The sequence below is a fragment of the Colobus angolensis genome, unplaced genomic scaffold (genome assembly GCF_000951035.1).
Source record: "Colobus angolensis palliatus isolate OR3802 unplaced genomic scaffold, Cang.pa_1.0 Scaffold113, whole genome shotgun sequence".
Taxonomy (NCBI): domain Eukaryota; kingdom Metazoa; phylum Chordata; class Mammalia; order Primates; family Cercopithecidae; genus Colobus; species Colobus angolensis.
In genome coordinates, this window is record NW_012112364.1 from 2,183,336 (window position 1) to 2,209,589 (window position 26,254).

A 26,254-nucleotide genomic window follows, 5' to 3' on the forward strand; every position below is an offset into this window, starting at 1 on the left:
TATTCCTAGTTGTAAAAAGTGCAGGAGTTACATGAGGCATACACACTTAAAAAGTCCAGGTACCAATCCAATAAACAGAAATTAATTAGACCAGAGACCTTGGCAGGTCCGGAGACCCAGAGTAGATATCCAGAATGATTCAGCTGTCTATTCCAGCTATTGTATCTAAGGGCCTCTTGGTAGTCATTTTTTCTTGGACTACAAAAACTGAAGCAAGGTGTTGGATTCAAGTTACATACATTACCTCTCTACTCACAAAAACCTGCAGCTTCCTACCTGGTAAATCACTTGATTGGATTTTTATTTACACATTTTTATACCTTTTTTTTATTCTTAGGGTATATAATAGGAAATAGGAAAAATAGGAAGAGACACAAATGTCTTTCCCACTCAACATGTAAAAAGCATTTGCACTTGGATTATTGCATTTGATTGCACTCTCCAAAATTCACATAGATATTAAAACTGATTTCTACTTATTTTCTATGATATGTGTTCACAATATCTGAAGTCGTTGCACTATGTGCATTAATCCTGTTTGCCAAAAGATTGCACTTTTCTCTGCTCATACATGCAGTAGGCTGAGGAGAATGTTCTGCCAGGTGCTGTGCTCAGTTCTGGGATTACAACAATGAATAAGACCATTTGTTCACACTTAAGGAGTTCAGACTCTAGGTAGGAAAAACCTAAAATCAGAAAATCATTGCAAGTATTTGCTCAATGACTCTTTTTCCATGGGAAAAGAGGGTAAGGACTTCATTCTGTGAGGACGTGACTGTTTGTCTGATTCACTGCTGTCATTACCAGCACCTAATACATAGTCACAGTATTTGTTAAATACATGAATACATGTTAAAATGGGTTTATATAGAGGGAGTATGGGAGCCCCCAAAAGGGACATTTTCCTAGTTTTATGTGTAGATATTGGGCTCGAGGGTGAGATAAGGGTGTTATTTCAGAGGTATCAGGAAAAATTCCTTAAAGATGAGAACTGAGCTGAGTTTTGGGAGACAGAGGAAATTAGGTAAAAGTGGAGTTGGGGGTTGCTTAGGAGTTCCCGTAGCTTGTGGCGGAACTTCAAGCAGTTTCAGAGTGCCAAGACATCAGTCTGTCAATGTAAGCAGCGGAGAGATCTGGAAGGGCTTTCTAGGCTGTTTTATATATTTCCATTTTAGTATCCATATCTATATGCTTATTTTAAAAACTTGTCCATAGATCCTTACTACACTGGTAGCTCACTGATGCTGAGGACTGCCCAGCATAATAATGGGAATATGGTAGTTCCTCAAAAGTTAATGCAGAAATGAAATAACAAACGGGGGAATGACAAGTAACGGCATTGTGAGCACTAAGTAATCTGGATAGGGGGGATGTCAGGAAGGGGGCCTATACCAGGTTAGACGGAGACCTATTCGGCATATTAACTAATGGTGAGGCAAGTTTAGTAAGCCTCACATCTCAGAAATAAAATCAGAGAGGAATGTTGGGAGTTTCAAACTGCTTTCCTAGCGAGAAGGTGAAAAAACACAAATGTAGTGGGGTGCGGTGCCTCATGCCTGTAATCCCATTTTGCTGAGGTGGGAGGATTGCTTGAGGCCAAGTACGAAACTAGCCTGGGCAACATAGCGAGACCCCCGTCTCTACAAAAGAAAAAATGTGAAATTAGTGGCAAGCGCCTGTAGTTCCAGCTACTGGGATGAGGAGGGAGGATCGCTGGAGGCTGCAGTGAGCTACGATCGCTCCACTGCACTCCAGCCTGGGCGACAGGGCGAGACCTTTTCTCAAATAGAGATAGGCAGACTTCAGAATTTATTAGGGTTTGTAATTTTCAGGTTCCAACGAACAGCAAGGGAAAGGGCCTGGCTGGGTAGAACGTTACACCCGGAAGTAAAGAGACGAATACACGTTTGGGTGCACTTTGTAGTCTGGCTGGCAAACAAGCAACACCGACGCGCAGAGTTAAGTGCTGGGACTTCCCAAGCCTGGAAAGGAAGCTGTCTCTGCGACTACGCGGCTGCCACCAGCGCTGAGCGGCCGGGTATTTGGCCTCGAGGAGCAGGTACTGTAAGGGCGGCGCGGAGAGGGCGGAACGCGGGACGCAGGCACCCTAGCTCCCGACGGACGCAGTTTTCAGTCGCACGGGCGAGCTCCGGTGCGAACTCCGGGCCGGCTGCGGAGCGACTCCCCTCCGCCGAGTGGGCGGCCTGGCTGTCTGGAAAGAAGGACTGGGGCCTGCCGTTCCTCCCGCGGAGCATCCTCCCCAGCTGGACGACCCCACGCTGCAGCACGGGCTTCCAGCTTCTCTCCTCAGTGGCCAATTGGAGGGCACAGCGGGCTCCGGAGGCGCGGCGGCAAGCCTATCCCGCCTCTTAGCCACAGCCTCCAGCACCCGAAAGAACGGCCGTCCGCGGCACACTTTTTCCGGGCAGGAGGCGGAAGGCCCGGGACTTGGAGAGGTGGGTTCGAGAGAAAGATCTCGGTCCCACCACTACTTCCTGGAGACGCCGGGGAAAGCAGGCCATCCTTCGAGCCACCCATCTCTTCTCCGATTGGTTAACTGCCCTCTTAATGCGCTCCGCTGGCTGGGAATTGGTTGGGATGCACCGTCTATCACCTGCTCCCCTGTGGGAAATCTAGGTCGCTAAGGGAAGCGTTACTTGAGGCTCGGTTGGGAAGAGGTTGGTTGGGCCCCTGGAGCCCACTTTGTTTATCATACTGGGGATTGTTCCCCGGCGCGAGCCTCCGTCGCAACGGCCAGGAAAGAAACCAGTAGCGGGACGGAGGGCGGGGGTGGCAAGAAAGTCAAGGTTTAGAAGTAAGCCAGAGACGCCTAACCCTGGTAATATCCGAATAGGAACGGGATAGGAAGGAAGGCCTTTGAGAGAGGAGGCGTAAACCCAGGAGCAGTGACAGTGTGGGACGAAAGGCCTAAGTTTGTTGCGGGAGGTAGGGGCCTTGCGGGAGGTTTGCATGACCTAATTGTATGGGGATCTAATTTTCTAGATGTGTCTAACAAAATCCACTGGAGAATTTGCTTTGGCTTTGCAGCAGAGTGGGGAGACTACCACCCGTTCCTGGCCTGCAGAGAGACAGTTTATTGAATTATTCAACTGTCTTTTATTGCTTCAGATGGGCCCCTCTCAAAAAAGGCACAGACAATTGAAGGATGGATACCATGGCATATGTTAAAAGCATGTCGAAAGGAAAATAAGGTATTCGCTTTGTTTTCATTGTGATTAATTGTATAAGAAAATCACCTTTAAGGGGAAGCTCTTAAGTTTTAAATAATATTAGGGTAGCTTGATTTTATGATAGGTTTCTGTAAAGTTATTTATTACAAAAATCCTATTATGGCTGTACCTACAAAATATGCTCTTTGCTAATTATGGTCCTAATCTGAAGATAGAAATCTTGAGTTTTTAGTAGTGTTAATTCGTATTTGAGTGGATAATGTTACTAGGTCATTTGTTCAAAATGACAAAATAACCACAGTGAAAAAAATCCTTGAATTTGTAATTTAGTGTTACAGGTGAAATTGAATAGTTGCTTACTCCTACAGTATTTTAGACTTGTAGGCTAATTTCACCTTATATTTAAAGCAGCTTGCTTATTAAACACCTGGTGTATTTCCAGAGGCGGAGTTGCACAGTTGCTTCACTAGTAGCCTAGCCATTTGAGCCTCCAGCCTCTACTGAATCAGGTGCTGTATTACTCATACCGTTTAGTGACATGCCAGAAGTTGTTGAGGAATAGTTTATTTCGTCTGCAGAACACCCAAATTAGCTCTTAACAGCAGACCTGGTCTTACTCTGGAAAACTCTAATCAAGGATTGGGGATGAGATTTGGGCATCTGGATTTTTATAAATATCCTTAAGTGAGTTTGAGAACCATTGCTTTAGTGTGACTTACTAAATAGATGTGTTTAAGAAATTTTAAAATATTTATGAAACAAACATCTTTCTGCCTTGATTTCCTTATAGTTTAAAAGCGAGCTTCTCAGGAGTGACATTTAAATATAATTCAAAAATAGTGTTTTCTTAGGCAAAGTCAGGAACTTTCACTGGCACTCTGAAACTCCTGGGACTAACCATTCCAGGCTTAAGGATGAGGCTTGATATGGGGAGATACAAAGTGCTCTGATGCACTTTCACAATCCTTGAGCTGTACATGAGGTCTTGTTTCCTGTTGGGTTTCAAAGTCTTCCTGGTAGGCTTTAATGAGAGATCACCTCCCAGTCTGTTCAGTAGATATTAATTAGGCTAAATGATTTTCACCTCAACAAAGAGCAGTGGGGGATAATATTACATTCATGAGCCTTATTTTGGAAAGAATACTTTGCTGAAAATAAATGTAAATTATATCATCCCAATTTCCCTTTGTCATTAAGTGAAGAATGTGCATAATTCAAGCCTAAAATTTGTAATTAATGTGAAGTACCCAGATACTGAGACATAAATGAGGACCTCTGGATCAACTTTTCCAGATCGTTAGCCGGGTCAAAAATGAGATAATCACTATGGTATTCAGGCATGAGCATTGTGTGGTAAACCCAAATCCATTCTGACTTAATGGCTTTAGGCAAAGAAGTAGCTCCAATTGTGTTGTATTTCCTAGAAGTTGTTTTTCATTTTATATGTAAGGTTCTCACTGCAAGACTTGGCAAATACAGTATTTGGGTAGGGGATAACATTTAAAACTTAAAAACTGTAAGTTAAAAATACAAAGCCAAATGTGGTCCATGACTTAACACCTTGAATTTTGTTTATGTTGTTTGAACAGAAAGCCAGGAATCTCAGGATGAATCGGTCTAGATCTAGATCAGATGGTGGCAGTGAAGAAACCTTATCTCAAGACCATAATCATCATGAAAATGAGAGAAGATGGCAGCAAGAGCGTCTCCACAGAGAAGAGGCCTATTATCAGTTTATTAATGACCTCAATGATGAAGATTATCGGCTTATGAGAGACCATAACCTTTTAGGCACCCCTGGTAAGAGATGGGTAAAAGAGGAGACACCTTTTTTCATCATTAGGTGGAAGGATTTCAAGATAAGGAGAATTGATATTCTTTTTCCCTGCTTCTCTTTATGAAAGTATAGTATATTGTTTTTGTGAGTTTAAGAACTTTTTAGTGTAATAAAGTAGAAAATCACTGGCTTCTGTATTTTATAAGGTGAAAATATGGGACATGGAGCACTATTATACAAATGCCAAACTAAGAAACAGGTTAATGTACATAATGGTGTTATACAAATAAAATATGACTTGGCCAGGTGTGGTGGCTCATGCCTGTAATTCCAGCACTTTGGGAGGCCAAGGTGTTGGCCTCCTCACCTGAGGTCAGGAGTTCGAGACCAGCCTGGCCAATATGGTGAAACCCGATCTCTATTAAAAATACAAAAAATCAGCCGGGCATCGTGGTGTGTGCCTGTAATCCCAGCTACTTGGGAGGCTGAGACAGGAGAGTTGCTTGAACCTGGGAGGCAGAGGTTGTAGTGAGCCGAGATCACGCCACTGCACTCCAGCCTGGGCAACAGAGCAAGGCTCCATCTCAAAAAAAAAAATTTGACTTAAAACCCAATTTGAACTCATTTGGGGTATTATAATTTATTTATTCAGCTGAATTAATAACTCCCCCCAAAGCCCAATGTGTTCCATAAAGTTTTTTACAAATGAACTAATGGAAATTTGTATATTTATATATTGTGTGTTTTTATATTGATGACCCATATAATGAAGTATTGGGGATAAAATTCAAGTAAAGATGTGAAGTTTTCTCTATAAATGCTCCCTTAATTTCTTTTTAACTGACAAAAATCCACAGAGTTATTGCTTATAGATTCCTAAGTGTATCAACTGGCAGCACTTTACCAACTATTCAAATTAAATCTTTTTCTGTTTTGTGTTGTGTTTTTGAGACGGAGTCTCCCTCTATCCCCCCTGCTGGAGTGCAGTGGCGCTATCTCGGCTCACTGCAAACTCCACCTCCCAGGTTCACACCATTCTCCTGCCTCAGCCTCCTGAGTAGCTGGGACTACAGGCGCCCGCCACCGTGCCCGGCTAATTTTTTGTATTTTTAGTAGAGACGGGGTTTCACCATGTTAGCCAGGAGGGTCTCGATCTCCTGACCTCAGGTGATCCACCTACCTCGGCCTCCCAAAGTGCTGGGATTACAGGCGTGAGCCACCGTGCCTGGCTATTCAAATTAAATCTTATTTTAATAGTTTTTAATACAAGATTAATAAATGAAGCACAACCGAATTGATGCACGTTGGTAGAAGTTTTTAACTGTCTTCAATTTACAGAACATATGAAAGTAATAAGACATTTGTCTTCTATAGGTTACTAAAGATTAGTCTTACCCTTCATGAGGTCTCATAAAACTCAATTCAGAATTCTTAAATGAGCAATTTTTCATTGTTTTAGGAGAAATAACATCACAAGAACTGCAACAGCGGTTAGATGGCATCAAGGAACAGCTAGCATCTCAGCCTGACTTGAGAAATGGAACGAATTACAGAGGTACTATGGAGTCCTTTCCATAAGGAACAGACTTGATTGGAGCACTTGCAGAAATGAAATTGTTAGACCTTGTATAGTATGTTTGTCTTCAATTTTTTCCAGTTTTAATGTGATACTCATTCAGATAATATGTATATGAGTAGTAAAGCAGTATGGTTAGGCAGTATAGGACAGAGGAGTGAATGCAAAGATGTCTTAAACACACAGATTGCCTTCAGAGAGCTTTATGAAATAATATACAATTAAGTTAATTCCCAGCATAGTTATTTTTAATCTTGGAATGTACGCACTACTTTTTCTAAAGTGATACTTCTCAGCTTCTAAAAATTTGTATATAGAACTGTGTAGAAACATTTAGGAAACCTGTTTCTATTTCTTTGTTCTGTTTGATGGTTTACATATAAAAAGTTCTTATAAAGAAAGTACTGTAAAAGAGCTTCAAACTAAATGAAGTATGTACAGTTAAAAGTAAAAGCCACTTTTGTGTTCCTCTTAAGCAGTTCTACTTCCCTCCTCAGAGGTATTTATTAGTAGTTTCACATATTATATCAAAATCATTGTGTTAGTTACCATGAAGTCATATAAAAACCCCAAAATGCAGTGGCTCAATAAGCTAGAAGTTTCTTACTTAACAGTCTGGGGAAAGAAATCCTCCTGCAATCCACTCAGCTAACAGAATGGTTCTGCAACTGTACTGTTCAGTACAGTAGCTGCTAGCCACATGTGACTATTTAAATGGAAATTAATTAAAATTAAATAGAATGTAAAATTTAGCTCATCATTCATACTAGCCACATTCAGGTGCTTAATAGTCACATGGGGCTAGTGGCTTCTGTATTGGACAGCACAAATACAGAACATACTCATTACTTGAGCAAGTTTTATGGGGCATCACTGCTCCAGGGTACCATTTGTATGATCTGGCTAAGTCGCAACCATATCTAGGTTCTAGCTGGTAGGAAGGAGGTCCAGGCACTAGCCTGAGAGTAGGATGTATCGCTTACTCTCCCGTTCCATTCACGAGAACTTAGTCTCATGGCCATACCTAACTGCCAGGCTGTCCACATGCCCATTTCCAATGCTTTTGCAATGGAGGAAGAGTAGGGTAGATTTGACTAGGTACTTGGCAAACTCTTTCACATGCACCATCATCGCTACACTTAATCAAAAGTTAATCAAAAAAGGAAGTAGCATTTAAAATAATTCATGTTCACCTGCCTTTTACTCATATCTTTTTCCAAACAAATGGAAAGTAGACATTAACACATTGTATTCTTTGTGTTTAGATATGTGAGTTGTACTATATAGATACGATAATACTGATACGTTTGAATGGAAAATGTACTCATCAAATATAAAACAGCTCATCATCTTTGGAATATGACTCAGTTGCTGTTTATTTTATTGGCATTAACAGCTGATTAATAGCTTCAACTTCAACATTTTAAAAAGTCTTATGAGAGATTGTAGGAATGAAATGAAATCAGAATGATGTCATGTAATAGCTGTTTTATTTATTTATTTATTTATTTATTGAGAAGGGAGTCTCGTTCTGTCACCCAGGCCGTAGTACGGTGGCACAATCTTGGCTCACTGCAACCTCTGCCTCCCGGGTTCAAGCAGTTCTCCTGCCTCAGCCTCCTGAGTAGCTGGGATTACAGGTGCACACCACCATGCCTGGCTAATTTCTTTGTATTTTTAGTAGAGATGGGTTTTTACCATGTAGTTCAGGCTGGTCTTGAACTCCTGACTTTGTGATCCGCCTACCTTGGCCTCCCAAAGTGCTAGGATTACAGGTGTGAGCCACTGCGCCCAGCCTATAATAGCTATTTTTGAGTAGAACAAACTTTAAAGTTGAAGTTTGTGTAGTTAATGTGTTGATGCTTTTTATTTAGTACTTTATATAATCTCTACTGGTTATAAATGGAAAATTTAAGCTTGGCACAGTGGCAGTACCTTAGTCAAAGAAGTTTATGTGTGACACATTTACTTCTAAATTGATTAATTGAGCAATATTAATTGAAAGTCTGATTTATACCAGATACTGTTGTAGAGGCTGGAGATGTAACAGTGACTAAAACTACAAAAATCTTTGTTTTCTTGGAGCTTACATTCTAAATGAATAGAAAATGTATTTTATTATGTATAACAGCTAACATTTATGTGGTGGCTTTTTATGTGCCAGATATTATGCTAATTATGTTATATATAGCATCTTATTTTATCCTCAGGATAACCCTATGAGATTGATTCTATTATTATCTCCAGTTTATAGACAAGGATCAGCCATAGAGACCTTAAGTAACTTGCCTAGTTCCTCAGCTTCACACAAAGACAAGTACAGTAATGTGGTTTTAATGTTATATTCAGAAACTCACATTTCTTGATACGTACATTTTTGGCAGCACCTGAGAAATAGGAACAATTTCTAAGATTACAGAAATACCTAGTTGCAAAAATGACTGAGTTGACTTTTCCAGAAAGATTCCACAAATACAGGACAAATTTTACATAAAGTTTGTCATTGTATTTTATTTATCTTACTCTATTGATAGAGCAGTTTGAATGTAAAATTTTGGTAGTGGATATATTTCTCATTCGCCTTAGTATTTTGCTAGTAATGGGCAGATAGAAAGTAAGAATGAGGATTTCTCCATAGCGTTGTATAAATAGTATTTAAAACTTTGTAATTATGTAAATAGTAATTTAATTTTTATAATATGCTTATAGTATATATACTTTTCTTTTAGAAAGTTGTCTTTTTACCATCTTTTATTCATTAAAATCCACAGCTCTTCTTTAATTTATTACAAACTTTGTTTTTCTTACAAGTTTTCGATAAAGCTGTAAGGTGTGTCTTAGGAATTGACCTTAAGTTGATTTGCTTTGCTTTCTAGACTCAGAAGTCCCTAGAGAAAGTTCACATGAAGATTCTGTTCTAGAATGGTTGAATACCTTTCGGCGCACAGGAAATGCAACTCGAAGTGGACAAAATGGGAACCAAACTTGGAGAGCTGTGAGTCGAACAAACCCGAACAGTGGAGAGTTTCGGTTTAGTTTGGAAATCCACATAAATCATGAAAATAGAGGATTTGGAATTCATGGAGAAGATTATACAGACATTCCACTTTCAGATAGTAACAGAGCTCATACTGCAAATAGGCAACAAGGGCCAAGTAGTCCTGTGGCTAGGCGAACAAGAAGCCAAACCTCAGTGAATTTCAGTGGTAGTAGTTCCAACATTCCAAGGACTAGGCTTGCTTCAAGGGGGCAAAATCCAGCTGAAGGATCTTTCTCAACACTGGGAAGGTTAAGAAATGGAACTGGGGGAGCAGCTGGCATTCCTCGAGCTAACGCTTCACACACTAATATCAGTAGTCACACAAACCAATCAGGTGGTAGTGAACTCAGGCAAAGGGAGGGGCAACGGTTTGGAGCAGCACATGTATGGGAAAATGGGGCTAGAAGTAATGTTACAGTGAGGAATACAAACCAAAGATTAGAGCCAATAAGATTACGATCTACTTTCAATAGTCGAAGCCGTTCACCAATTCAGAGACAGAGTGGCACTGTTTATCATAGTTCCCAAAGGGAAAGTAGACCAGTACAGCAAACCACTAGAAGATCTGTTAGAAGGAGAGGTAGAACTCGAGTCTTTTTAGAGCGAGATAGAGAACGAGAACGCAGAGGTACTGCATATACCCCATTCTCTAATTCAAGGCTTGTGTCAAGAATAACAGTAGAAGAAGGAGAAGAATCCGGCAGATCCTCAACTGCTATACGACGACATCCAACGATCACACTGGACCTTCAAGTGAGAAGGATCCGTCCTGGAGAAAATAGAGATCGGGATAGTATTGCAAATAGAACTCGATCCAGAGTAGGGCTAGCAGAAAATACAGTCACTATTGAAAGCAATAGTGGGGGCTTTCGCCGAACCATTTCTCGTTTAGAGCGGTCAGGTATTCGAACCTATGTTAGTACCATAACAGTTCCTCTTCGTAGGATTTCTGAGAATGAGCTTGTTGAGCCATCATCAGTGGCTCTTCGGTCAATTTTAAGGCAGATCATGACTGGGTTTGGAGAACTGACTTCTCTAATGGAGGCTGAATCTGAGTCAGAGCTTCAGAGAAATGGCCAGCATTTACCAGAGATGCACTCGGAACTAAGTAACTTAGGTACAGTTAACAACAGGAGCCAGCACAGGGAAGGTTCCTCTCAAGACAGGCAGGCCCAAGGAGTCAGCACTGAAATGCATGGTGAAAACGAGACCACCCAGCCTCATACTGGAAACAGTCACAATAGGGGTGGCAGGCAGTTGCGAAATTCAAACAATTTAGTTGAAACTGGAACGCTACCTATTCTTCGCCTTGCTCACTTTTTTTTACTAAACGAAGGTGGTGATGATGATGGAATACGTGGTTTAACCAAAGAGCAGATTGACAATCTTTCCACCCGGCACTATGAGCATAACAGTGTTGAGAGTGAACTAGGTAAAATCTGTAGTGTTTGTATCAGTGACTACGTAACTGGAAACAAGCTCAGGCAATTACCTTGCATGCATGAATTTCACATTCATTGTATTGACCGATGGCTGTCAGAGAATTGCACTTGTCCGATCTGTCGGCAGCCTGTTTTAGGGTCCAACATAGCAAACAATGGGTAAAGTGGGATTTACTCAAATATTGTTTTTTAGTAGAACTGAATGTTCAAGTATTGTTTTGCTCAGTTATTTGTGATAAGCTAACCAGGATGAAAAATAACAGATTATATATAGTTTGAACTATTTTTTGTGTGCTTTTTTAAACTTATTAAAAAGAAATTTATATAAAATTTAAAATACAAATGTTAAATTATCCAGAAATACAGAATAGTTAATATTGCTAGAACCAAATAACCTCTAAAATGTTTTTATTTTTGGTAATTTTGTCATGCTAAGCACTTTTGTATCTGCGCAATTCAGTAGGTTAAGAATGAATCATCTTTTTCTTAATAGTATAGCAGACTTTAGTTTCAGCTTTCATAGGCTTAGTACTTATGTCTAGACATTTGTGTCTAAATAAGCTTTTCATTAACTTTTTATTTTAAGGACAGTATCTTTTCATGAAAGAGTATTTGGCTGAATGTTTGCTATATATGTTACTTGAAATGTTAAATTTAATATGCAGCATACCATAGGTGTATATATAGGTATGTAATTTTAAGGTTAAAATATTCAGTCTACAAGTTTGGTTCTTATTTAAGCTTTTGGGCTAATACTGCATATGGCACAATGTTTAATACTGGCAAGATCATCTCAGAGAAAGGGGATTCAGATATAATTTTAAAATAGAGATAATTTACTGACGCGTCTCTGACAATCTACTTATTAGACAGTAAGCAATATGTAATACTGAAAAAATATTCAGAAATGGAAAATTTAGATCCATATAGGTTATTTAACTTGTGTTCAGCCTTTTTGTAACTTTTTTGAAAGTGCAAACAATTCTTTGGATTATTAAATAAGGTATAGAATATGCATGGTTTCTCAAATCTAGTTTTAAAATCTAAAAAAAAGTCTATAAAGAATCAGATGCATAGATACTATGTTAAGTTCACTTGGAGGCTAAAAATCTCCAATGAAAACAAAACAAAAACCTTTAAGAGAATGTAGAGTTTATATAAACACAAAGTATGCATTGAAGATCTGTTTCTACCAATAAACGTTAAAACAAAGACTGGATGTGAACTATTTTTTCTGTTGCTCCACTGTGGTTTTTTTCACCCCTGCTAATATTTCATACTAGATCTGCCAGGCAGTGTTACAGGATAGAGGATTCCCCAGATGACAGACAAAAGTCCCTGGCTTCATGGAAAAGATTTATTTCCTCTTAGAAACTGAAAATCAATTGATAAAGTGGATTATTATTCTTACTTTCATATTTGCTTATTAATATATGACAGGGTTTTCTTGTGGTGATACCGCTTGGGCAAAATCACAAGAACAGTACTTAAGGCCAGATTCTGTGAGATTTAGAAATATCTCCACGTTTGATTTTCCTTTCTGACTGGTGACTATATTCGATTCATTAGGTTAGATTCATGCCGGTTAAGGAGTGCATTTAACGCATGGAGTAAAAGGTTTTCATAAAAGTTGTAACTTTGTTTGGAGTAAATTATTTACGTAGGTCAGTTTGAGGACATAAAACTGGGAAGGTTGATCGATCAGATTCGAAGGCTTTACACAGCGAACTAAGGACTTTTTATCTTACCTTATAGAGATGTTAGATGTCTCTTGATGTTAGTGGCAGAGGGTAAGATCATTTTTCATGGCCCAGGAAGATGGGTCTGCTACGACATACAGAACACATTGGAATGGAGAGAGGTGGGAAGCAAAGAAACCAATAAAGAGAACTATTGTGATAAAAGACATCAATATTTGTATTACCAGTTGTCATCAGTTATCTAACCTAGAACGATGGCAATGAAACGGAAAGGAAAGAGAAGGGTGTAAAAATGTTTTTTTAAAAAAGACATTATTTGGTTTCTAGTTCAGTATGAAGAGGTAGAAGAGAGTCATATATTCCCAGATGAAGAGAGAATCACCTAGGTGGAGGAGGGAGAGCTAGCACAAATTACCATTAAAAGGTATGCCAATTTAAACATCTTGAACATAGCTTAATTCATACATCTCACTTATTTTAGTGTTACAATTTGCCCCCAGTATGAGGAGAGACTGAATCCAGCATTTATTTTTTATTTTTATTTATTTATTTTGTTTGAGACAGAGTCTCACTGTGTTGACCAGGCATGAGTGCAGTGGCACAATCTCGGCTCACTGAAACCTCTGCCTCCCGGGTTCAAGCGATTCTCCTGCCTCAGCCTCCCAAGTAGCTGGGATTAAAGATATGCACCACCACACCGGGCTAATTTTTTGTATTTTTAGTAGAGACGGGGTTTCACCATGTTGGCCAGGCTGGTCTGGAACTCCTGACCTCATGATCTGCCCGCCTTGGCCTCCCAAAGTGCTGGGATTACAGGTATGAGCCACTGCGCCTGGCCCGTTTATTTCTTATATGGAGTATTCCTTAGGAAGTTCTACCTCCCTGGGCCTGATGCAATAGGAAAATTAGGAGGAGGACAAAGGAAGGGTGGAATGAAAAAAGTAAGGTTACAGAAAAAATAAAGGCATATTGATTCTTTGACTTAGTCCTTTGCAAGACATGATAGTGTTACCAGCATGGAAAGAAATCCCATATAGGCATTTGAAACAGAAGTAGGTTGTGTTTTGTATGGAAAATTCCCTGAAAACAACAGTACAGCTTAATGAATTTCCTAAGTTGATAACCCAGTTGAGAACAAAAAAGGATATTCTTTAATATTTTCATTCATTTCCTAATAAACAAGGCTGATGACAAATACAAAGACACATTAATCTATTTATAGTTTCTATTTAGCAATGATTATACCCTTTGTGGTTCCAATATAGAGAGGAACAAATAGTTAGAAATTCTTCATTTGAATATTATGTTCCATGTCAGGTCTGTAGAGGTTGTTCTTTATAGTGTGGCTGTCTGGCAACTTCTATTTCTAGATTGCCAGCTTCTAGCCACCCTCTCACATAGTCACATCCTTTTACCCTGTTTTCTCCTTTCCTAGATTTTTTTTGTTTCAGCCAGCATTATGACCCTTACTTAATTATCACTCTTATGAGGTTATTTTCCTTTCAGTATTTAATGTGAATTCATAATTTGAACCTTTGAAGGTCTCCTTTAAGTATTTTTGCTATGTAACCTAGTAATTGGCAGAGTTTAGGGAGTCAGTCACGTGGCTATTTGCCTCCAAAGCTCCTGCTTTTCCTGCTGTGTTGCATTTTGGAGAAGTACAAATGCCTTGGGAAGTTTTCAGTCTAATTTAATTTCTCCTAAAGATATTTTTCTAATTTTACAACTTTTTTCTATCATATGTCTGATTACCCTAATTTCCATATGCAAATACATCCTTCTGTCTCATGAATGGAGAAGGGTTGCCCCTGAAAGATATAACAGAATCTGTATTATAAAGATGAATCCAGGAAAGAGATGAATGAGGCATCTGAAGATGCTGCATTAAGGGCCAGAGTTGACAAGCTCAGCCTGAGGCATTTTCATGTATATTACTCCCAGACAAGAACATCTAATGAACTTTTAATCTTCCTGCATCTCTCCATTGGAATAATCTGTGGCCGGGGGGAGGGAGAAACTAGAAACAGCATTTTACATGAAAGCCAGGGTAGTTAATTCCCTTTGCAGTAGTAGGTGGCTCACTTGGGGTCTCTCCCTCAGTCCTGTGCAACGTTGGAAGTCAGAGAGCTGGAGTATCTGTATTAGGAGATGATTTCCTAGGAAGCCAGATTCATCTGTCGTTGAGAACATCATCCCACGTTTCAAAAGATATGATGATGGCTGTCAGTGATGATTTTTTCTTTAGTCTCTAGAGACAGATTGTGAGTTAGTTATTTTTAGTGAGTATGAGTGTGTTAGTCCCTGAATATATTTGCCCTTTTGATATTGGAGACCCATAATTTCAGCAAGTTTTGTTTGAGTATTAAGTCTCTGAAGACTCTGAGTTGGCACCTATATATTTCTTATTCCTTTTTAAAAATAACTTCACATTTCTTCTGGAAAATAATGACTTTCAGACATATTTTTCCTCTATTGTGTTAATGTCTCATTTGAAGATGGAGTAACTTCTTGGCTGCCCAGTGTATGTATGTATCTCACGTCTTCTCACACATTTAATTGTAAAAATGTTCCTACTTAATCCTAATCCAGCCACCTTCTGTGCAATTCCAAATGTGCTCACCTTCTCCCCAGTGGGTAACAATCCAAAATCACATATAGCTTCTGTACTGTGAAGTGACACAATTTAGCCCCTCTGAGTTCAGGTTTTCTGGGTAGTGTCAATTCTTCCATTAGCTTGGATTTGATCAGGTTTGTGACTTCTCACCATTCTGCAGATTATGGGATAAACGATAAAAGTAGCTTCTCCTGCCTACCTAATACAGTGAAATAGAATAAAAGTCAAACCAAAAAGGGGGAAAGAAGTGCCATACATTGATTACTGGTACAGGTTATATAATACCGTATCTCGCTGAGCAAGCTTAGCAGGGATGAATGATAGAAACAATGAGTCTCATAAGCATTCTTTTTGTTGCCTCACTTCTTAGATGTAGAATAAATTGTTGGGGCCACTTTCAGAAAAGGCACCGAGGGAGGATTTCCTCCTGGTGCTTGTGGTGGTGATGGCAGGCAGGTGTTTGAGGAGATGCTGGTGAATGGCTTTGATCTTGGCACCTCAGTGTTGGGGCTTCGTTCAGGGTCTGCCATAATGCTGGATGGTCACAGGTCTCTGTACAACAGGCTGGGGACTTTTTGACAATACACCTTCCTTAAAACTGTAACTAGTTTCTTAACAATTTTACTTAGGATCTTGTATCCAATGCCAGAAATCTTGTACTGTTCTCAATTTGCTAAAGGAATAGCCATGGTCCTCACAACCTTTAGGTCTTTTGTTTGTTCTGTTTGCGTTTTGTCAAGAGGATCTTTCTATGACTCTTAACTCTTAGCCACATAGAGTTTGCCTCTGGAATAGTTAGGAGTCTTTCTTTAATCTTCCCTTGAATGTCACCCTTGTCCTTTCGTTGCATTTCAGGCCAGTGCATTTTATGATAGAAGAAGGTATCTTCATTTTTGTCTGTAGGATCGAGCAGCATGACCTTTACTCCAACCAACTGGGATCAGATTCTGTGGCCAGTGCATTGCAACCATGTAGCTTGGGAGGGGGCCACTTACGGTGTTATTCCCAGCACCGAATGACCAGCTGTTCCTGATAAATCTCTGTGTTGGGGGTCTCCAAGACCACATCCAAATTTAGTGATTCACTGAAAGAAATCATAGGAATCTGCATATAGTTATGTTCACTGCTAAGATTTATTACAGGGAAAAGATATAAGCACAGTCAGCAAAGAGAAAGGCGCATGGGACAAAGTCCAGAGAAATCCAAGTAAGCTTCCAAGAGTCCTGCCCCAGCAGTTACACAAGACACACTTAATTCCTCCAGCATCAAACTGTGGCAACATGAGAGAAGTGTTGTCTACCAGAAAAGCTCGTGAGAGACTCCGCGCCCAATGTTTTACTGGGGGCTGGTCATGCAGGCACCCTTTGCCTAGCACATACCAAAATTCCAGACTCCCAGGAGGAAAGCAGGTGTTCAGCATAAACTATATTGTTTGCACAAACAGTTTAGGCACAGTGGTCCATCCTTCTCAGGGAATAGTGAGAATATTCCCCCAATCAAGTTCCTAGGTGCCAGCTAAGAGCCAACCTTGCGAACAGGCCTTTCTAGGGCCAGCCTGACGCCTACCATGTAAATTCTTTTCTACACACACCTAAATCTTCCTCTCCATTCCAGCACATTCTCCTAAATTCTAGCACCACATTTGTGATTGCCTTAGTTAATGTCTACTAGGTTGTCCCTTTGGAACCTCAAATTCAGCATATTTGGACTGGAAATAATCCTCTTCCCCACATCTTTTTCTCGTCATCTTTTTCCTAGCACAGCCAATGCCTCTACCATGCACCAGGTCAATCAAGGCAGAAAAGCCTGCTCCACATCCATGTGGAGGCCAGGTGGGACTGCCTTAGCTGGCATGGGTCCAAGGGGCCAGAATGGGCAGCAGGATTGCCCCGTGTTCATGACACTGGTGTAGTCAAGGGTCAAGTATGAAACTGTGACCAAGACACTGAAAAGCCTTATAGGTTGAGAACTGAGTTAAAATAGGGTGTTGTCAGAACAGGAGGGCTTGGAGATGAGGCCAAAAGGTCAGACCAGCAGTTTCCCATATCTGAGCTGGCTGGCTGCTTTGATGTGGTGTATGTTTGATGGCTAGTCAAGCACTAAAGGGCGAAGAAGGGAACAAATCGGAACCCAGACTTCTTCCTCATTGCTCCTACCCAATGAATCCACCTGCATCCTTTGGAGTACTTGTTATTTTCATTTTTATTGTCTCAGTTAGGCTTGTCACTATTTCTCACATAGATTTGTGCCATCATCTCTCAGGTAGTCTCATATTCTGTTTCCAATTATTCCAGTGTAATTTTTCTGCAAGCCTCATTTCGACTTGTCACTCCTCAGCTGTCCCTGTTAATTTCCCACTGTTCTCAGAATAGCACACAAGATTCTTCATATTTTGGCCTCTGCCTGTCTTTTGCAATCTCATTTTTACCGTTTAGGATCACTTGCAGGGTGTCTCTCCTTGCCTTTCATACTTGTAAGGTTTTGCCCATGCTGTTCCCTCTTCCTAAAATGGCCTTTCCCCTCTTGCCTCTCTGGTTAATTCCTGCTTGTCCTTTAACTGTCACCTCAGGTGTCACTCCTGCAAGTCCTCATCTTGCCCTCCTTCTCTCCAGGGCCAACCTATCCATTAGGCTCAGTAGGCACAATCCTACTGAGGGTCTAGGATACGTTTAGGGATCCATGAAAATGTTTTAATTTCTTTTAAAACCAGCCACATATCAAGAGAGAATATAATCCAACTTGGATTGTATTTATACCAACACAATTGTAAAATACATTTTTAAATTTTTTTTTTTTTTTAAGGAGGAAGGGGCCCACGAAGGGAAAAGTGTCGAGGGCCCATGAGAGTCATAATGTGGACCTGCTCACTTCCCCATCTATGTGCTTCTTCAAAGGACTGTGAACCCCTTGGTTATTCTCAGCACCTAGCATGGTATCTGGTGCATGCTAGGTCCCTCAATATATATTTAATAAACAAATGCGTAGAAGTTTCAGTATATAGATAGATCCTGGCTTACAAATAGCTTCTACATTAAAACCTTGTTTGTAAGATTTTCTTTGAAACTCAGAACACATTTCCCATAGAAATAATATCAGATATTAGTGGTTTGAGGCAAGAGAGGAAAGGCTCCCAGGCCAGTCCACGAAAATGTATATAACCCACAATATTTCTGAAATACTATTCAAGTGCAGCCAAAAGCAGAAAAATCCAATGGTCCTGAAAGTTAACAAACAAAACAGAACAAGAGTTCTTCAACAGTTCATCCTGCACCCAAGTGTTTGACACTCTGCGAAGCCTGTGTTTCTCAAATTTCAAATTGCCCGATCTTCGACGGCCTACTGCAGACACTGTCTGCTTAACCACAGTGGCTGCACCAGCGTCCCGAACTCTGTCTCGTGCCACCCTGCCAGGCAGATGGTGGCTTGGGCTGTATGCTCATTGTCTTGTCTCTCACTGCATCCATCTATTTCCTCTGCTGGCTCCCCTCCCCCAACCAGCCGGGAGTAGGTAAAAGGGCCCCCCAATCAAAGGGCTGGCTGGCAGGCTGTGGCTCTTCTGACTGTGGGCAGAGCAAAGTGGGAGAGCAGCATGGTAGAGCAGGTTAACCCTTCACATCTTAATGCTGCATTAAGCTTAATGCTGAAGTGTGTTCAGAGTTTTTAAAAAAATTTTTGAGACAGGGTCTTACTCTGTCTCCCAGGCTGGACTGCAGTGGCACACGATCACAGCTTACTGCAGCCTCGACCTCCTGGGCTCAGGTGATCCTCTTACCTCACCTCCTGAGTAGCTGGTATTACAGGCATGTGCCACCACACTCAGCTAAATTTTATATATATATGTTTTTTTTTTTTTGAGACGGAGTCTCGCTCTGTCGCCCAGGCTGGAGTGCAGTAGCCGGATCTCAGCTCACTGTAAGCTCCACCTCCCGGGTTTACGCCATTCTCCTGCCTCAGCCTCCCGAGTAGCTGGGACTACAGGCGCCCGCCACCTCGCCCGGCTAGTTTTTTGTATTTTTTTAGTAGAGACAGGGTTTCACCATGTTAGCCAGGATGGTCTCGATCTCTTGACCTTGTGATCCGCCCGTCTCGGCCTCCCAAAGTGCTGGGATTACAGGCTTGAGCCACCGCGGCCGGCCCAATTTTATATTTTTTGTAGAGACAGGGTTTTGACATGTTGTCCAGGCTGGTCTCGAACTCCTGGACTCAAGCGATCCTCCTGCTTTGGCCTCCCAAAGTGCTGGGATTATAGTCGTGGCCACTGTGCCCGGCCTTTTTACTTTATTTTTTAACAAAGAAAAAGGATTTAGGTTTAATCTTAAAGAGGGTTTACCCTGTGTGGTTGATAGTAGAGTTGTTTGTATCTTGGAAACTGATGTTAGTAGACACCTTCCTATTCAATATATTACATGAAGCTCTTCAAACAGTTTGTTCAGGTGAGAAGTGAGGTTTCACTGTCTTGACCGCTGAGTATGCTGAGACAGGGACAATTACCACACCCACCTGAGCAAAATGGATCTCTATCCCATGGAAAGGCATTTTCTGAACTAGTGCAGTCCTATTGAGAAACAGGGACCCTTTAACAGGGTAAGGATTACAACTTCAATGATTTTATAACATTGAGCATCAACTCTCAGAATTTCTTAGGTGATCTGGAGAGCTTAAATAATTTATCCAAGGTCAAGTGACTGGTTAGAAGCAAGGCAAAATATCTTGTATTTTTTAATGTCTTTACTAATAATTTACATGATTTAATGTCTGACGCCATGTGTTTATTGTCAGAAGATGTCTAATTATTGGTGTTGTAAGGCTAATAACTGAAGCTCAGCACAGAGAAAGACCCTCTTCTAACCTATTCAGGACAAAATGATGAGCCATGGTCTATCTGGCTTGATAGGACTCTGGGGAAGTTTGGGCCAATTTATCACGTTGCTCCAGGGACTCCAAGTGCACTTCCCAAAATGGTTTGGAGGGCCCAGGCCTCAGCTCTGCAGCTTAGGGTCTGGAGAGTATGGTCTCTATTCACCCTGCAATAATTTTAATAGCATGTGTGTGAGTAGAGCAGGTTTCAGATCAGAGACCGTGGCAGATGCAGTGAAGATGCCATGTCAGGCATTTCTCATTTTCAACTAGATAAATACCTTCAATTAGAATTGAATACCTCTCAATTAGATGAATACCATGTCAGGCATTTCTCATTTTCAATTAGATGAATAGTCATATTTCTTAGGCCCTTCTTACATGGAAATAAACTAGGAACATTTAACCTGTTACATTGAAGTGATGAGTACAGACTTATAGAATCTCAGGCCTAGGAGAAGATGGACAATCTTCTAAACACATCCTCCTTGGGCTCTTGAGATTAATTTCTCAGTTAATTGCCAAACCTGCTTTTAAAGACCAAAGGGGTTATTGTTTCACTTTTCTTTTTCTTTTCTTTTTTTTTTTTCAGATGGAGTCTCACTCTGTTGCCCAGGTTAAAGTGCAGGGGTGGAATCTCGGCTCACTGCAATCTCCACCACCTAGTTTCAAGAGATTCTCCTGTCTCAGCCTCCCGAGTAGCTGGGATCGCAGGCGCCTGCCACCACGCCTGGCGAATTTTTTTGTATTTTTAGTAAAGATGGGGTTTCACCATGTTGGTCAGGCTGGTCTCGAACTCCTGACCTCAGTTGATCCACCTGCCTCGGCCTCCCAAAGTGCTGGGATTACAGGCCTGAGCCATTGCGCCCGGCCTTATTTCCATTTTCTACGCACTCAATATTTTGTCAGTTTGGGTCTCTGAGAAGTGAACACCAAGACAGGATTATACATACAGGAAATTTGTTGGGGAAACACTTGTTGACGATAAAGGCAGAGAGAGTGGGAGTAGGTGAGGAGAACCTCCAGGCTGCATTGTGGGTCTGACACCTTCCAGAGAAGAAAGGGAAGGAAGGAGGCCTGAGCAGGAAAAGCCTCAGACTGCAATGTAGTTTTGTTTTGTTTGTTTATTTGTTTGAGACCGAGTCTCGCTCTGTCACCCAGGCTGGAGTGCAGTGGCGCCATCTCAGCTCACTACAAGCTCCGCCTCCCGGGTTCATGCCATTCTCCTGCCTCAGCCTCCCGAGTAGCTGGGATTACAGCACCCACCACCATGTCCGGCTAATTTTATTTAATTAATTAATTTATTTATTTTTAGAGACGGGGTTTCACCATGTTGGCCAGGCTGGTCTCAAACTCCTGACCTCACTGCAACTTCCGCCTCCCGGATTGAAGTGATTCGCCTGCCTCAGCCTCCCGAGTAGCTGGGATTACAGCGCCCACCACCATGTCCGGCTAATTTTATTGTATTTTTAGTAGAGACAGGGTTTCACCGTGTTAGCCAGGATGGTCTCAATCTCCTGACCTTGTGATCCGCCCGCCTCGGCCTCCCAAAGCGCTGGGATTACAGGCGTGAGCCACCGCCCCCGGCCTGCATTGTAGTTCTAAGAGAGCTCTCCAGGATCATAGAGGAGCCACCACTGGACAGAAATGGCCCAGTTCTAATACTGCCTTCATGCGTAGTCACTGCTAGGAGCAGCCTGGGGGAAGCATGGCCTGGGCCTGAGCACCGTGGCACACCCAAAGGTGTGACAACTGGAGGCTCTCAGTCAGTCGTGCTTCTCACACAGGTTCTCTTAAGTGGTGCACCTCTGTGACTGCCACAAATATTTAACATCCTTAGCATATTTAGAAACAATCACAATTTGGTTCTGGCTTAGCCCAAATCCTCCTTTGCTCTCCCAAACCACCTGCATCTCTTATCTGTTTCTTGATCCCAATTGCCATCAGAGAAGCTAACACTGCTAGGGATCATATCTTAGCTTTCTCTTCTCCAGGTGAAATAACCTTACTCCACTGCTCTCCTCTGAATCCTCTTAAGGTCTGCCAAGCCTCTTTGTCAAAGCCCAGAACCGCAACCTGCACTGGGTATGAGCAGGATGCTCTGGAGAGGCAATTTACAACAGTGGTCAGGTACACAGACTGTGGTGACAGATGTCAGCTCCTGGCCCAAACTGCCACATAATGGTTTGGAGGCCTTATGCAAGTACCTTAATTTTCTGGTCATCTGTTTTTCCATTTGTGAAATACAAATAACAGTCACACTTACCTAGTGGGGTTAAGTACGATAATACAGGTATACACTAAAAGCCCTTGGCATGTGGTAAGGGACTCATAAACATCAGCATAAAATATTGTTAACATTGTATCCAGTCTTGAGCTTAATTAATAGAAGGACTTTTGTTGCTGACTCATATCCAGTTTGTGGCCCATTTGCCTTTGCCTTGAGGTACTTTTGTTCATGGTTTGCTCACAGTAAGTAGCTGCCCATGTGATGTGGGTGTTTGTTTTTCCTTTCTAAATGTACCATACTATTTTTATTCTTGATCATTGGCCCTCTGTCTGTCTGCTTCTCTGAAGAGTCTGTTCTTCTGGGGATCAGTTAAAAGTTGTATTTTCATTTTGTTTTGTATTTTTTTAAATTTATTTTCAGTGATGCTGTGAAGCAAGAGATAAGAAGCTGCCTTGTGTCACTGCTAAAATACTTCCTCTCTGAGCTTTAACAGTTAATGCTTCTTCTGGATTCATAGTGGTTCCTAGGATTTCAGGAACCTGGAATAGCCACAAAAGCTTTTGATCTTGGTTTAATGAATTCTTCAGTATTTTAAAGAGTAATGTGAATTTCTCAAATCATCTAATTATGATCTTAATTTGATCCTCTCCTATTGCCAATAATCTGAAAGCGAAGGGGAGGGTGTCAGCACCCCCTTGGAAATGCCAAGAATAATAACCGGCACATCATCTTAATTTTCTATCACATTTCATTTTATCTGAAGAGATTCCATGCTCATTGTCTCATCTCATATTCAAACCAACTCAAGAGTAGATTGGTGAGAATTACTTGTGCTTATTTTGGAAGAAACGGGAATACAGAGAGATGTATAATTTACCCAAGTCATCTGAGAGGCCACTGGCAGCACCTCAAACAGGCCTTGGTTCTCCAAGTTTATCACTGTTAGCTTCATTTTGGCCAGACTGCCAAATATGGTAGGATAGGGCTCCGTTCGCAGAATAAGGGCCTAGTGGCACAAACCTCTCTTTCTTCTATTATCCTGGGGTCTAGAACCACACACCTTCATAAGTGGCCTCTCTTTGTGGTCCTCATAAAGAATAAGGAGTTAGTCCTTGCAGCTTCCAAGCAGATCCAGCTGGGACATTGAGTATCAGTCAACTGGCTCTCATAGGATGAAACCAAACTTTTGGGTTGTAACATAATGGCATGTAATGGGCCTCGTTTAACCATAAATTATTATTTTAGGAATCTGAGCCCATGTCTGCCTCTTAACTATGCTACTCTTAAGCAAAATCATTAATAATTTTATACTCCCAAGATCAGAGTCGCATACGCAGTCGTGTGCATTTAATCCATGCTCAGTTGTCTCAGGAATTGACAAGCAATCCTTTGCATAAACAAGCCATTCCTCTAGATAGTGTCCTAATGTAGACTTGAATCAAACAAGTGCTTTATTGAGGCTGGCAGGAATCTTAAATTTGAGCTCTGCCATCTGCAAATGGAATATTCTCAGCTTTCTTACCTCCTTCCTCCCCTCCCCCAACATCCCCCACTATTTATCTTCTGCCTCTGTTATCGTTGCTTGCTCAGCATCCTTTACTCCATTCATTTGAGAGAATTACCCCTCCTCCATTCCATGTGGTTCTTGGGCTGCCAATCATCAAATCTGTTTCACAGTCTTCACTAGTGTACAAATGTAACCAAATTAGTTCAAACAGCTTCTGGCTCCCATGGGTCATGTGGTAAGCACGTTGCTAACTTTACAAGAAATCACCAAACTGTTTTCCAAAATGGTTGGACGATTTTAGGTTCCTACTAGTCATGTATAAGATGGTTGGCTACATAATTTGCTGGACTCAGTGCAAAATAAAATGTGGGGTCCATTGTTAAAAAAACGGGAAATACAAAGCTTTTTTCTTCTGCAGTATTTTCTCGACTTGTCATGGTGTTTTTAATTTGCTATTCATGCTATTAATTATCAGCATGAATTTTACTGCTGTTTCATCTTTATGTTATGCAATGCCAGAGTCTCTGCTTTTAATTATTTGGACATATACAGAAACAGAATTGCTGAATCATATGGTAATTCTATTTTTAAATTTTTGAAAAATAACATGATTACTTTTTACCTACTTTGAGTCTTGCTGAACTCCCATGCATTTTGCCCATCAGAATTCATGCTCATAGGTCACTGCAAACACTATATCTGAATGGGGCAGCAAGAAACAGCACACATATTGTGAGTGTCTCCTCTGCTCACACGATCCTCCATTGCCCTATTGGACTTTGCTTACACAGCACTAGTTCAAAGGTAAAATTATTAAGAATTTTAGGCCAGGCATGGTGGCTCACGCCTGCAATCCCAGCACTTTGGGAGGCCAAGGCAGGTAGATCTCTAGAGGTCAAGAGTTCGAGACCAACCTGGCCAACATGGCGAAACCTATCTCTACTAAAAATACAAAAAATTAGGCAGGTGTGGTGGTGGGCACCTGTAATCCCAGCTACACGGGAGGCTGAGACAGGAGAATCGCTTGAACCTGGGAGGTGGAGGTTGCAGTGAGCCTAGATTGCGCCAGTGCACTCCAGCCTGGGCAATAAGAGCAAAACTCCGCCTCAAAAAAAAAAAAAAAGAATTTCAAACAGTGACAGCAGAACATTAAACCAAGGATGGGGCTCATCTGAGCATGGCACCTGTGAAGCCAAGCCTGGGATGAGAATTCCAATTGTTCTACGTTCTCCTGAGCAATCAATACTGTCAGGCTTTTTGATTTTAGCTATTTGTATGGATAGAAATGGTATCTTGTTATGGTTTTAATCTGAATGTCCGTAATGATTGATGATGTCATGTATTGCCTTAGACTGTTTAGGGTGCTATAACAGACTATCATAGACTGGGTATCTTATAAACAACAAACATTTATTTCTCACAGTTCTGGAGGTCGGGAAGTTCAAGATTAAGGCACGGGCATATTTGGTGTCTGGTGATTGCTTACTTTCTGGTTCATAGATGGCTGTCTTCGTAAGCTTCTGGCTTCTTCATAAGTGGCTTCTTCCACAGGGTGGAAGGGGTGAGAGCTCGCTGGGATCTCTTTTATAAGGGCATTAATCCCAAATTCATGGGGGCTCCACCTTCATGGCCTAATAAGCTCCCAAAGGCCCCACTTCCTAATACTATCACATTGTGGATTAGGATTTCAACATACTAATTTTGGAGACACACAAACGTTTAACCCATAAGAGTTATCTTTTTCTGTACTTATTTTTTAATGTATCTTCATCTGTCTCTCTCTATATATGTGTCCTTGCCCGTTTTACCCCATTGGTTTATTGTGTTACTATTGAGTTGTAAGAATTCTTTAGTCTTAGGAGTATTATTCATCTGTAATTTATATCTACATACGTATACAAATATATGTATGTAGATATATGTTTTATCCTCTCAGTCTCTGAATTTTTACTTTCCTAATAATATCTTTGAAGAAAAAATAGTTTTTAATCTTGATGAAGTCCAGATTATCAATGTTTTTCTTTTGTGGTCCATGCTTTTTGAGTGGTACCTAAGAATCTTTGGCTATCCCAAAATCACAAAGACTTTCTTCAGTTTTTGTTGTTGTTGTTGTTTTCATTTAGCTTTTTAGCTTTTACATTTATATCTATGATCCATTTTGAGATCATTTTTAGTGTGACAAGAGGCAAAAATCCAGGTAAATTTTGTTGGTTTGCATATGGATACCCATTTGTACCAGCAGCATATGTTAAAAGACTATCCTCTTCACTGAATTTCTTCAGTGAAAATTAGTTGAACATATATGTGTGGGTCTATTTCT

The 26,254-nt window shown here is 40.9% G+C and overlaps 1 protein-coding gene across 7 annotated transcripts; it reads left to right on the forward strand.

Moving 5' to 3' along the window:
* Window positions 1-1,375: 1,375 nt before the first annotated feature.
* On the forward strand, window positions 1,376-12,243 carry RNF6 (ring finger protein (C3H2C3 type) 6). Of its 7 annotated transcripts, none has more exons than XM_011958597.1 (5): window positions 1,376-1,435; window positions 3,130-3,212; window positions 4,781-4,991; window positions 6,428-6,523; window positions 9,421-12,243. In XM_011958597.1, the coding sequence occupies exons 2-5, from the start codon at window positions 3,183-3,185 to the stop codon at window positions 11,187-11,189; spliced, it is 2,106 nt and encodes a 701-aa protein (XP_011813987.1). In that variant the 5' UTR covers window positions 1,376-1,435; window positions 3,130-3,182; the 3' UTR covers window positions 11,190-12,243. The 7 variants fall into 7 exon arrangements, with proteins under 7 accessions (XP_011813987.1, XP_011813954.1, XP_011813995.1 ...); XM_011958564.1 differs by lacking the exon at window positions 1,376-1,435 and adding an exon at window positions 1,803-2,678; XM_011958605.1 differs by lacking the exon at window positions 1,376-1,435 and adding an exon at window positions 1,803-2,678 and having other exon boundaries at window positions 6,431-6,523.
* The last annotated feature ends 14,011 nt before the right edge of the window (window positions 12,244-26,254 follow it).

What these genes read in the sequence shown, in the direction of transcription:
- RNF6 (XM_011958597.1), top strand. Translation starts at nt 3,183, where the DNA reads ATGTTAAAAGCATGTCGAAAGGAAAATAAG. An exon ending in CATGTCGAAAGGAAAATAAG is followed by an intron (nt 3,213 to 4,780) that starts GTATTCGCTTTG and finishes TTGTTTGAACAG; the next exon opens with AAAGCCAGGAATCTCAGGAT. An exon ending in AAATGGAACGAATTACAGAG is followed by an intron (nt 6,524 to 9,420) that starts GTACTATGGAGT and finishes TTTGCTTTCTAG; the next exon opens with ACTCAGAAGTCCCTAGAGAA.